The sequence below is a fragment of the Nematolebias whitei genome, chromosome 5 (assembly GCF_014905685.2).
Source record: "Nematolebias whitei isolate Nwh7 chromosome 5, NemWhi1, whole genome shotgun sequence".
NCBI lineage: Eukaryota > Metazoa > Chordata > Actinopteri > Cyprinodontiformes > Rivulidae > Nematolebias > Nematolebias whitei.
Genome location: NC_056502.1, coordinates 26,048,188 through 26,061,444, shown reverse-complemented (window position 1 = coordinate 26,061,444; position 13,257 = coordinate 26,048,188). Strand labels below are relative to the sequence as shown.

The 13,257-nt window shown below is 39.9% G+C and overlaps 1 protein-coding gene across 1 annotated transcript in view; it reads right to left on the bottom strand.

Annotated features, from left to right (window-relative positions):
• Window positions 1-13,257, bottom strand: part of LOC119409507 (protein MTSS 1) — a 51,541-nt gene that overhangs the window by 14,411 nt on the left and 23,873 nt on the right. The window contains exons 4-6 of the mRNA XM_037676398.1: window positions 3,553-3,637; window positions 2,633-2,724; window positions 2,402-2,476 (exon numbers count right to left, since the gene is read on the bottom strand). Of these exons, the coding sequence (XP_037532326.1) occupies window positions 2,402-2,476; window positions 2,633-2,724; window positions 3,553-3,637 (252 nt within the window). The remainder of the gene's footprint in view (window positions 1-2,401; window positions 2,477-2,632; window positions 2,725-3,552; window positions 3,638-13,257) is intronic.

The window sequence follows — 13,257 nt, the reverse complement described above, 5'->3', positions numbered from 1 at the left end:
GATGTAACTCTGGGTTGAACTGTGAGTGGTAACTCTGGACTAAACTGAATAAATATGTAACTCTGGGTTGAACTGTGAGTGGTAACTCTGGACTAAACTGGGAGCTGTAACTCTGGATTGAACTGAATAAATATGAAACTCTGGGTTGAACTGGAAGTTGTAATTCTGGATTAAACTGGGAGTTAAACTGGAATTATTGAGCATGCATCAGGATAAACTGGGAGTTGTAACTCTGGTTTGAACTGAATAAATATGAAACTCTGGGTTGAACTGGAAGTTGGAACTCTGGATTAAACTGGGAGTTAAACTGGGATTATTAAGCATGCATCAGGATAAACTGGAAGTTGGAACTGGATTAAACTGGGAGTTAAACTGGGATTATTGAGCATGCATCAGGATAAACTGGGAGTTGTAACTCTGGATTGAACTAAATAAATATGTAACTCTGGGTTGAACTGGGAGTTGTAAGTCTGGGTTGAACTGAACTGGGAGCTGTAACATTGGGTTGAACGGAAAAATGTAACTCTGAATTAAACTGGGAGTTGTAACTCTGGATTGAACTGAATAAATATGTAACTCTGGGTTGAACTGGAAGTTCTAACTCTGGTCTGAACTAAACTGGGAGTTGTAACTCTAAGTTGAAACAAGTCCTTCCTACAGTTTAAAAAGTAACTTCAGCCATGACAGGGAAAGGAGAGGTGGGAATGTGTGCACTGACACAGACTAGCGCTGAGGCACTTTCCCAAATACAAACTCTTACAGGGAACATCCTGATGCATGCTCAGTAATCCAGGTAGAAATATCTAACAAAGTTAAGTGAAGTCCTCTGGATGGATTAAAAATAAAAATACTGTAAATAAAAAAAATTGTTGAAACGTTTCATCTTTTATCCAAAAGACTTTGTCAATTTGAAATGAAACGTTTCAACAACTTTTATTTTAAGTTTTAATCCGTCCGGAGGACCTGACTTAACTTTGTTAGATCTTACAGCGAACATGTGTGTAGTGATTCCTGAAATGAACCCGGCTGAGCTGTTGGCTCCAGGGAAACCCAAAGCCTTAGGTCAGTGTCTCCAGTCTCTGAGTGGTCATATAATGGAAAGAATGTAGTCTGGTGGTGCCTTTACGGCTATCAAAAGCTTAAATCTAAATTCTCGACAGCTGTAAAGCTCAAACAAAACCTGGACACACCAAGTCAACTGTTACTGAAAACTGAACAATTCCTGAGTTTTTATTAGCATTTTAGTTGTCTTCTGTCAAAAGCAAAGAGCTGAATGTGTCTGTCTGTCCATCTATCTATAGATATATATGTCACATCCCCATCTAATAAAAAGAGAGGCATACATTAATTTGTACCTGAGGAAACAAACAAAAAATAAGGTGGCTCAAGTTAAATAATATGACAGCCCCCGCTGCATTTCTGTGCTTTAAGTCCAAAAACCGTCAGTGTCTCACAACATGCTACACTCACAGTCAACAGTCCTGTGTGTGTTGTATTACCTTGTTAGGTGAATGTGTGTAAAACCTGAGCCCAGAGAGCTGCAGAAGGACGGAGCCTCTGAGTGTTTACCAAGTAAGGTCATGTTCAGCCTCACAGATCTACACAACTCCACACTTGTTTCAAACACACACCATCAAATGAAAAACACCTGTACAATTTAGACCTTTTCCTGTTTCAAATAAAAGACAAAATTATTGCTCACAGCTTAGTTCTTTATTAGTTCTCTTCTGGACGTGTCAACGTTTGTATTTAGTTGTAACTGTTAACTTCTTCTAAACAAGTTTGATCAAGTAAAACATGAATAACCGATTGGAGGATGGACCAAGGACTCATCTGAGAGCAGCTGGTTAGCCATTACTCTTTCTTTCCAACCTCACATAAACTATTTCACAACAGCTACCAGACAAAATATTTAAAGAAGACAAATTCACCAGGAGGTCGATGGAAAAACACGTGTCTTAGGTCTGCCTGAGGAAAAGAGAAACAGTACATCTACAGCAAAAACAGCACGTTAGCGAGAAAACACATCATACTTTTTTATGCTGCATTAAAACACAACTGCTTATTAAGTTTGTGCTGAAAAATATGAAAGGGGCAAGATTTCTGACTAAATATCAAACTAGCCAAAGAGAAAAATGTGTAACCTGTCAACTTTATGAGAAATTCCAGATCTGAAACAACTGACACATTAGAATAAACTGTTTAATGAGCCGTTTTTATAATTAGCTGTTTTCCACTCTGCATAATAAAGACTTGTTGTTAAATGCAGTACATTTTTTTACTCTATTTACAAATTTTCTGTCCACAGATAAAATAACTCATCTGCTTTGCATCCATCAAATGCAGATTCTATAAATTAAAACTCACAGGCAGATTACATTCATTAAGTAGACCTTTTTACCTTTCTTTGCTTTTTTCTGGAGTTTAAGCGTGTCTGAAGACTTCTTCTTGATTTCCTGTCGAGCTCTTTTGAACTCTGAATCAGACAACAACAAAGGGTTAAATAATGGTTTTAAAGTGCATTAATAACAACTTGTAGGCCTTAAAACGGCGAAACAGAAAACCAGACATATCTATAGGAAACTAATCAGATGTGGTGTAACTGTGTGTGTGATGATGTGAGTTTTGCCACCTTTTGCGTGGTCCTTGTCTAAGGTGTTGACGCCTCTCTTCCACTCCTCCATCTGCTCCTGCAGGGGGCTGATCAAACCCTCCAGGAAACACCTGGACAAATCGCAGGATAAACTTTCTGAGCTCAGGTCACTACCAAACATTTAGCCATTTGTAGTTTGGATTTGAACAAATAAATGGATTTATTTCTTCGGTTCTGCACTTCATCTACTTAAAGAAAAGGGCAGACTGTCGGACTCAGAACTAAAAACACCAAGTGCAGTTTGTCTACGTGCTATTTATTCTTGTGTCAATGATTAACAGACAGACAGGAGGAAGAAAAACTCAGACTGTGAGAAATGGATGTGTGAGCGTCTCTGATTGTGCGTCAAAGGAGAAAGGACAGTCAATCATCACACAAGTATGTAATGTCTTCCCAGACATGTTTGAGAGTGAGTTTCAGAGTGGGAGAGGTGGACAGCTGCCGTCTGAGTAAAACTAAAATTAGACTTGTGTCTCTTACAGTCGTGTGTTAGTAGGTGGTTGTTGATCACAGCCCCACAAGTGTCCAGCCCCCGCAACAGAGACCCAGAAGGAATCTCTACTGAAATGCCAACCAGAATTAAAGAGCCTCTTGTCTACAATGTGTCTGTGTATGTGGGTGCAACTATGATGTAAGTTGTTACGGAGACATTAGAAGCACTTCGCTGCCAGACAAATTGTCTCTATCTCTGAGTTCCTCAACAAAAGCCACTCCTTCACCCTGAAGGTGAAGTAATTAAAACACTTCATTTTATTGAAGCTGAACCTAATGGGCCTTTTCCATAGTTCATCTTCAGCACGACTCGACTCAGTTCGGTACGCTTCCAAGCCCTTTTCCACTATGAGACAGCATGGGTCCAAAGGGATTAGGTGTGTGAGTTGGTATTTGGTACTCCTTACAATGAGAACTGTTTCAGTTTAGCCTCCATGTTACGATGCCTCATACAGATTCTCGTCAGTGCTGACCCAATATCTCTGGTGCCTCCTGAAAAGTAAAAAAAAAAAAAAAATTAATGTCAGGAAAAGAAAACTTCCATACGACAGTTGCTAACAACATCCATATTTATTTTTAGACCCAAAGCTTAGCAATGCCAGCTATCATGCAATTTTACTAGAACCACTACAAATCACCAAGAAAAAACAGGAAGTACAACAAACATTCATGATTGAAATGAGTCAATAAAATATTTTATGAATGGTTTAGAATGTAAAAATCAACAAGCCAGAGCTAGAAGCAATACAATCCAGGCAGACTGCAAAAACATTTTTATAAACCCTCAAAAACTTTAAAAGTAAAGAAAAAAAGAAACCAGATATGAGATCTTCTTATTTCCTACTGTCGGTTTTAAATCATTTTTTTTCTTCTAATTAGCAGTCATCAGAGAGTTTAATGTTTACAACCAACCTGTTTGCCACATTGGTTTGTATAACCTGTAATTATTCTGCTCAATGGAGAAACTCTGACCTTAAACACAGTCAAAAAAATGTAAAAAGAGGATAACACGCATGCCCGCACACACGCACACAAACACACTGTAAAGGAAATATATTATTTATTGATCTGCCTCCTCCATGTCCATCATGGTGGAGGAGTTTGTGGGCCTGGATGATGCTAGTTTTGCTGTCAGGCAGTCTCCCAACGCAGATTGATCCTATATGACAGGCCATACCAAAAGTGATTCAAAACACTTGCACGGACAAAGACAAACAAGGAACTCAATGTCCGTTGCCTGGCTGTGGGTTCCTAGGGCCCCACCCTGAAGGTAGGCCTGAGGGAGGGGCTCGTCGGCGAGCACCTGATGACCCATGGGGCCCGATAGGGCTCAGGGCAAATGAGCAACATGGGCAAAATGGTCTTCCTGTGGGTCCACCACCTGCAGGAGTGGCCATAAAAGTTGGGTGGGCAGTGGCTGAAGGGTGGGAGGGGCTTGGCGCTCTGACCCTGGCTTGGGACATAGAACATAACCTCTCTGGCAGGAAAGGAGCCTGAGCTTGTGGGTGAGGTTGCAAGATACTGACTATAGTTGGGCTCACTTTGACACACATCATGGGCGCCGGAACCAATCTCCTTGAGAGGGACTGGACCTTATTCCACTCTGGAGTTACTCATGGTGAGAGGCACCAAGCTGGTCTGGGTCTATTTTTAGCCCCCCAACTTGGTACCTGTGTGTTGGAGTTTTCTCCAGTTGATGAGAGAGTAGCTTACCTGTGCCTTCAGGTAGAGGGATGGGCTCTGACAGTTGTTTGTGCCTAAGCGTCAAACGGTAGTTCAGAGTATCCAGTCTTATTGGAGTTCTTAGAGGGTTGCTGGAAGGTGCTCCAGCTGGAGACTCCTTTATTCTGGTGGGGGACTTCAATACCCACGTGGGTAACAACAGTGTGACCTGGAGGGGCCTGATTGAGAAGAATGACCTGAATCCTGAATCCAAGCAGTGTCCTGTTGTTGGACTTCTACGCTAGTCACAGTTTTTCCATCACAAACACCATGTTCAAACATAAGGGTGATTGACTTTGTAGTCATGTCATCTGATTTGCAGCCATTTGCTTTGGACACTCGGGTGAAGAGAGGAGCTGAGCTGTCAACTGACCACCACCTGGCCAAAGCGACATGACGTCCCAGTGACTTTCAAACCCCAAAATACATAACCGTAAAGACTGGTTCATCCCAAAGTTCCAGTCTCCTGGCATAAGCAGAGTGATATTGTGTATGCTGTTTAGTGCCAGTAGGATTGTGATCAGTTATACACCAGGGAAAAAAAACAACCACTGGCAAAAAGGATGGCCCAGCACAGAAGAGCAACATCATCAGGCCAGGACTGAGAAGTCTACACTCATCTGCAGGCCAGTGGTCACTCTTTCAGGGATGAAGATGTTCACATCCTTGATAGAGAGGAACATTAGTTTGAGAGAGGAGTAAAGAATTCATCTTTGTGAAGAGAACCCGTTCATCATTAAACAGGAACAGAGGCCTCCGTGTTAAACTGTCACCCTCTTACAAAGCTGTTATTGCGAGTATCACTCAGCCATCTGTGAATAGCAAGCAGCCATCAGGGCACTAACTATCGGCCGTTAAGCTGAAGGTCTTCCTTTTACATGTCAACAACTAGTTTCAGCTGTCACCAGCAAACTGGTTGATCCACTAGTGGCACTTTGCCACTATCTCAACTCTCATTGGCTCCACATAATACCAGTTAAGGGCCTCCCCATTGTCAGTATCCACACCCACTCAGCTCGGTTTGTGGTTTGGGACCACATTATTTTGAGGTTCCAAGCGGGCTGCTCCAAGGGACCGATTTTGATGTAAGCAGAAAGCAGACATTGATTGGCCAGCAGAACTACGTCACCAAATATCCCATCCAGCAAAACTGCAAACTACATCTGAACCTCCATTTCCTCATTGTGTGGACGGACAGCGCCACAAGAAATGAACACATTTACTGAGAGATATCGGAGATAATGGCGCATCACATCTACACCAGGACCTATAAGCAGTGCCAAGATACTTTAACAAAATTCAAGTCAGATTTTGGGCAAACAAGGACCACAATGGACAAAGGGGCTTGAACACAAAAAGACCAGTAATGATCCCGCCCACTTTGCATTAATGATCCCGTTCACAGAGCAAGGAAACAGGTCAAGCTCCAGTGTAGTGGTAAATCACCTACACCTGAGAAGACCTGAGAAGAAAAGGGCCGAGTGGAGCCACACTTACCAAAGGCAAAGCAGCATATGAGATGGTGTTGCTAAGACTGAGTTTGCTTGCTGGTCCTCTGACAGAAGAAGTTATTTGGATAAACAATGAAATGTTTCAACAAAGAAGAACACATCCAGAGAACCTGATTCAACCTTGTTAGACTTAAAATATAAAATTTCCTTACAGAACTATGCCAAAGAAACAAATGAGGAGATTTAAGCATGTCCTGAGAAGGCCAAAAAGACATAAGAGTAGAGAATTAAAGAATACATTTCCCTGACCTGTTTTACTCTCTCTTTTTTTGGACTTTGGTGCCCCACTTTCAACTAATCTTCCTTGTCTGGTCTGACACATATACACCACACAGAAGCAGAATGAATTTACTAAAGGCCTCTAGCAATGGACTAAATTGGTTGGTTACTTTGGTGCTGACGTGTATTTTTATGGTGAGCAGAAATGAGAACACTCACCGGTATGAGCATATGGTCAAGATGTACACAAAGTCTCATGCCTCTATTAATCATTCACAGAAAGGAGGACAGAAGGTCATAATTTCACTGCAATGCACAACTAATGTCTGAGTCATGTTAGTTTTCTACAATCAAAGTTCAGAAACAAAAGTTAGAAACACTGAAGAAAAATGCAAACGGATAAGATTTACAAATCAAAATATCAATTACAAAAATTAATGCATATTTTAATCTCAGTTAAAAAAAAACTAAAACATAAACGGTAGAAAACAGGAACAGGAAACATTTCAATGTGTGTAAATCATACAATAAAATGCCGGTAATTCAAGTTAGTAAAAAAATAGCTTACACTTTGTGACGATACGTGTAAGCTACAGTAATAGATAAATTGAAAACCTTTTTTATAATTATGTTGTCAAAACATCTATAGAAAACCTACGGAATATTCTTGATTTTCTAAAAGATAATTTTATTAATATGTATTACTTTTTACAACTAAATTAATTCCTTTCTTTACCTTAACAATGTTCAAAATATAAATAGATATATCAGTCATCTATTTTAATGTCTCTAAGCTGAAAAGACAAAAGTCAAACAGCAATCTGAACCATGCAATCATGTTACATAATGTTATTCTGAACACCTGGTGTCTGTAAACAGGAGGTAATGACGCCTGACACTAAGTGAGAACAGGAGGAAAAAACATCTAGTTTAATACTCAAGCATTGCTGCAGAGATGTTCAAATCACAACAGAATGATCAGTGACCAGATTCAAAAAGCAACTTCTTAAAAATAATGACACACGCTGAGACTGTTTTATGTTTCTTTCTGTTCATAAAAAACTAAATCAGTTTTGGTAAGAAAGTGATCAACAAAATGACTATAAGACTATGGAAGGATAATGTCAACTTTAAGACCACTCCTATGAGAAGAAATGAAAGGTAGTAAAAAATAATAATAACAAAGACGTTTACTTTATATTTTATTAGACACGAATACCACACCCTGGATGAATCTACACCGGGATTTTACTTAAAGCTTTTTATGAAATCATAGCAAAATGACAATCTTTTAGTTTCTGTTGGGAAATGAGTTAAGTAATTTTTTTCTTAATAAAGCTATAAACACAGCAGCAACCTGTGATAATGTTAGCAGATACACGAAGAGCTTCTTTTATCTCTTCCCTGAAAGCAAATAGGACATCAAGTATATCAACAAAGTCTGTTTTTTAACCTTTTGCACCTAATATGTGGACATTCCAGCAACATTTCCTTTCCCTGCAAAGACAAACCGAGGTCTCTGGTTTGTGCCACACTGGTGATAATTTAAACCAGAGACTGAAGTGTTTGTCAGTGCAACGCAACTCAGCCTTGTTTGCAATAATGACCACCAGATTACATATACCACGAGAATGTCTGACTGTGTGTGTGTGTGTGTCCTTGTTTATGCTACTTTGTGAGGCCCATTTTTCCAACTTATACTACATTGTGAGGACCAACTGCTCCTTATGGGGCCCAAAGCCCGGGCCCCATAAGAAGAAGTCCCGTTGGTGGGTTAGGGGCTAGGTTTAGGACTAAGGTGTGAATTGAGGATGTGTTAGGTTTAGGGTTAGGTATGTACTGGTAATGGTTAGGTTATGGATAAAGGTCATGGTTAGGCTATAGAAATGAATGAAAAATGAATGGAAGTCAATGCAAAGGCCCCATAAAGATAGCAAAACAAACCTGTGTGTGTGTGTGTGTGTGTGTGTGTGTGTGTGTGTGTGTGTGTGTAAAAGAGTTAGAGAGGGAACTTTCTTCCCAACGTCACCCCACGCCCTTCTGCATGCCTGAGCGCCCACACTTCTCACAAACGCATCATTCATGCAGCACGCTACAGTCAGTATATGGGAACGATTCAGACTCCTTGACTCAACCTGCTGAAGGACTCATATGAATGAACAGAATTTAACTTTAAATATTCCCCATCAATTATCTGAAACACTGGACGTACAACTTTACCTCCTTTAAACTGAATGAGTGTATGAAAGAAAGCTGTATGGTGAGCTAAAGTAGGATTTATCTAAGTCATTCTGAGCAACACTGTCAGGCCTTTCAACTGTTTTATTCTTTATAATTTTGCTCTGATATTTTCTTTGGCCATCTTACAGCTTCCCCTCTGTCCTTCAAGAACTTTTAAAGAACGTCCCAAGTGATAAGTGAAAACGATCTGGTGTTACTGTCACAGACCAGCTCTGTACACACCTGGCTTTGACAGCAGGTGGACCCATAAAGGAGGCGAGGTTGAAAAGGTATAAGGAAAAAATGAATAAGGTAATTAAAAAGGGCCAAGGGAAACTGGAAGAAGGCATAATGAAATACATATAATCATAAATTACTAAAAATGAAGAACATGGCAATAACTTTAATTGTTTTCTCTGTCCTCTTCTTTCAGCTGCTCTCTTCCTCAGGGGTCGCCACAGCGAACTAACTCACACGAAGACTTGGAGATACACAACTGAACTGACTGGATTTGGTTTAGTTTCTGCTCTTTTGGTACAACATGTCATTGAGGTTTAACTTCAGAAGTTGTCAAAGTGTTAAAATAATAATAACAGGTTCACTGAGGCAGCAGTTTCAAACCTAATCTAGCACAAAGCTTGTCAGGCAGAGCCCTGACCATGAATGTTACATTTTACACGTCACATGTTGTGAATCGTCATGTGAACTACTAACACTGTAGGGTCAGTCTGCCTGCTGGATTATAGTCCTGAATTTACAAATTTGATGTCGACACTAACCAGAAAAGCTTCATACTGATAAACAGACTCACATTTCACAGCTAGACACAAGGGATGTGACTAAGAGTAAATAAATAACCACATGCACACACAGACGTTGGATGCAAATATCTCAGAAAACACTCGCACGCTCACACCCGCCTACAACTTGTGTGTTAAGGAAAACCAGAGAGCGCAGACGTGGCTCAGGTTAACAGGAACACAAACATGTTGCAACTCAGAAGAAAAGGTGAAGCAAAACAGATAAATCAGCTGGTGTAAAGTAACGACATGAAGCTCTTTCGTCAGGGCTGTTTCTGTCTCCAACTTGTTGTTGTTGATTTACGTGACAGCGTAAACCGTCACGTCCAGAGTGTTTACTGCAAATAAATCAGGCTATCTGACTTGCATCTAACCTGAGTGAGATTAGGGACACATTTTTAGTTTCTTCTTATCTGCTCTTTAAATTCTGCCGTATAAGATTAATTTAGCGGTGGGGGGAGTTTACAAGGTAACTTCTTTCAGTGAGTTGTTTTGCTTTTGAGGATTTTCACCGTAGCTGCTCAAAGGCACAAGCCTGAAATTCATTTGCCAGAGAAATGTGTTTTGAATTTGGCTTTGCATGCATGTCAGACGTTTTCCAGTTCCAAAGCTCACTCGTCTAACCGGGTTTATGTTCAAACAAAAACAGAGCAAACAGCATTAACACGCACAAACACTTGTGTACTCAAGTGCTCGGATGATTCACTGACATTTTGACTCCATCAAACACAAAAACGCGTCTCTCCTGAAACATTCAAAAATGATAGTTTTTTGTTGTCAGTGAGTTTGGCATACCAAATACTTTTTCAGCTAGACTGTAGAAGTTGATCTCTTTAGGAGCTGATTGGTTGCATGCACATTATATGTGTAAGTGTGTGTATTCACCTCGTGAACAAGTCTATTTATTGATGCTCAGAATGGGCACTAGGTGAACAAGAACTAAGAGTGGATTGACTGAAAGGCACAGAGCTTTTCTAGGAACAGGGTCTAGAAGACAGGAAACGTGCACAGCTTTGGCTGTCTTGGACTGAAAGTGGAAAAGAGAACAGAGATGTCTTACAGAAGGTCCTGAGACAGTGGCCCAGTTCAGACTCTAAGGCTGCTCTGTAACAGAGTCCAACTGACAGGGGAAGAGAGGAAAGAGACGTCTTTTTTTCACCATGGCAATGTATGGAGCTCTGTCTTTGGTTAGACACACAGACCATGCTTAGAGAAATAAACCCAAACTGAAGTAAATAAACCCTGGTTTACAAAAGTCTTGTGTTCAGGTTGGGTTTATAAACCTGGATACCTGTCAGTAAAACGTTGGCATTTTAAAGTTAAGTTTTGGTTAAGCATTACCAATGTGTCTAAGGAAAACACCAGGTCAACTGCAAGGCAGCAATACCCCGTATTAAAAATAGAAAATTTGATATGAAAAGAAGTTGTTTAATGGCATTAATGGGTATAGCTGATAGCAGATGTGACACATTTTGCTCTGAAACAGCCAAAATAAATCTTTACAAACACCTGAGATTTACAGCCCGTCGTCTTGGCTTGGTGTTAGAACACAACGATGAGGCACAAACAGATTTGTAACTGTCCTCCGTCAAGAGGTTTTTTTCCTATCCAGTTTTTAAGTAACATTATACAGTATACTGTATATATTGTAAATTTTAAACCACGTGTTGTCAAACCACGTATAATGCCAGTCAGTATGTTGATGCTCTGCCTCATGAATACTTAAAAGTTCTGACAAAATTACCAGATAATTACATGAATTATCAGAAATTGTGTATTCAGACAAGCAAATCTTTTCCTGAATTAAATTTAAAAAACCTGCATCTGTAAAGTTTAGATGTTTATTAGTTTGGATGTGTATATTGACATAACCCTGCAACAACCACATGCATAACATACATTAAAGCACCCAAAGCCACCATTGTGGAAGTTGCCACAACAGATGTTCTACACCAGATTTTGACATCACACCCTCAAACGTACACAAGACGAAAACACCAGCCGCTCTGTCACAGCCTGTAAAACTGATGAACGCACTGATGCAACTGAATGAAGATCAACATTAGCACCTCTTGACTGAAAGTTATTTTTTGGAGTTTAACTCCAGGTACAAAGGGCCTGAGAGGAGCTGAGGCTCTTCTGAGAATGAGAAGCTCTGCTGTTGATGAAAAACTCTGTAGGCAGACTATGGAGGTCATAAATAACTTTGCAATAAACAGAAGCTGTAGGCAGACTATAGAGGTCATAAAGATAGAAAATCACTTTGTCACAAACAGAGCTAAGCTGACCAACATGGAACTGAAAATGTGGAGAGAGAACCTCAATGTACCATTACAATTTACACTAGAATATTAGTTAAAATCCTCATAACAACAAGAATATTCCCAGCATACACTGTAATGTCAGGACTGTGATAGATTTATAGGTTACCTGATCAAAGACTTAAGTGTTGCATGCCAGCACATGAGCACATCTGAAACACTTTAGTCTATAACCCTCTGGCTCTCCATAGGAGACCAGATTCATTTTATTACCTTCTCAGGCATACCGTGTTGCTTCTACTGTCTAAGCCTGGTTGGTACCACTGGTTCTAGTGGAAATTCAACAATTATAGCTGTAGAAGAAAAAAACAAACAAAAAACAAACTTCAACCAACAGACAGGATAAAAGCTGTTGTAACTATTAATCCCAGAACCTTATTTAAGTCCAAACAGAACCAACAAGCTGCTACATGCTGGCTTTGTGGCAGGTGTCTATCTCATTACTACAAACTCAGACTTGTCTAAAGACAGTCACCCCTCCAGCAGCTGACAGAGTCCTCAGATTAATATTACCACAGAGACACACAGTGTACACACACACACGTGCACGCACACAGTTCATGTGGAGGCAGCTTCCCAATTGCTGTCAAACCTGTGACACAAGCTCCTTTTCTAACGACAGTGAAAAACCCTTATCATTTAGGTGAAGTGAGAAATGTGCTGCGTTGACGTGTGAATGTTCTTTTCTTCCACCATCTTCCTGTCAGGGACCAAACTTTAAACGTCCTTCATATTAATTGGTTTCTACAGATAAGTGTTTAGGAATCGTCTGTTTTCCCGTTTTAATGTATCTCCATTTTAAAACGTGAAACGTTTAAAAGCGCAGCATCTTCTCGTATCGTTCTGTGGTTTAAACTCCTTTTAATGAAGCGCCTAAGACGGTGCAGGGAGTCGATGGTCATATGGAAGCAGCTGTGTATGATGTGAAGATGAGGAAAACCTCTTGAAGTGTTACGCACTATCAAAAATAAATAAATAATTTGTTTGTTTAAGTGTTTTTCTGGTAACAAGCAGTACTGTACTCCCAATGTCCACCGTTTCAGAGGGATTTAAATAGCGCTGAAATCAGAAATATATTTGAAATTTTTGTAAATGTAGTGCTTATCAACTATTTGTTAGTAGTTTAGTGAAATGTATCCTGATGCATGCTCAATAATCCAGGTAGAAAAATCCAAAAAAGTTCAATCTGGTCCTCTGGACATTCAAAAAAAAAAAAAAAAAAGCAAATCAACAAAAAAATGTAGAAACGTTTCGTCTCTCATCCGAGAGACTTCCTCAGTCTGAGGTGCTGTATTCAGCTCAGTCTCTTAAATAGCACC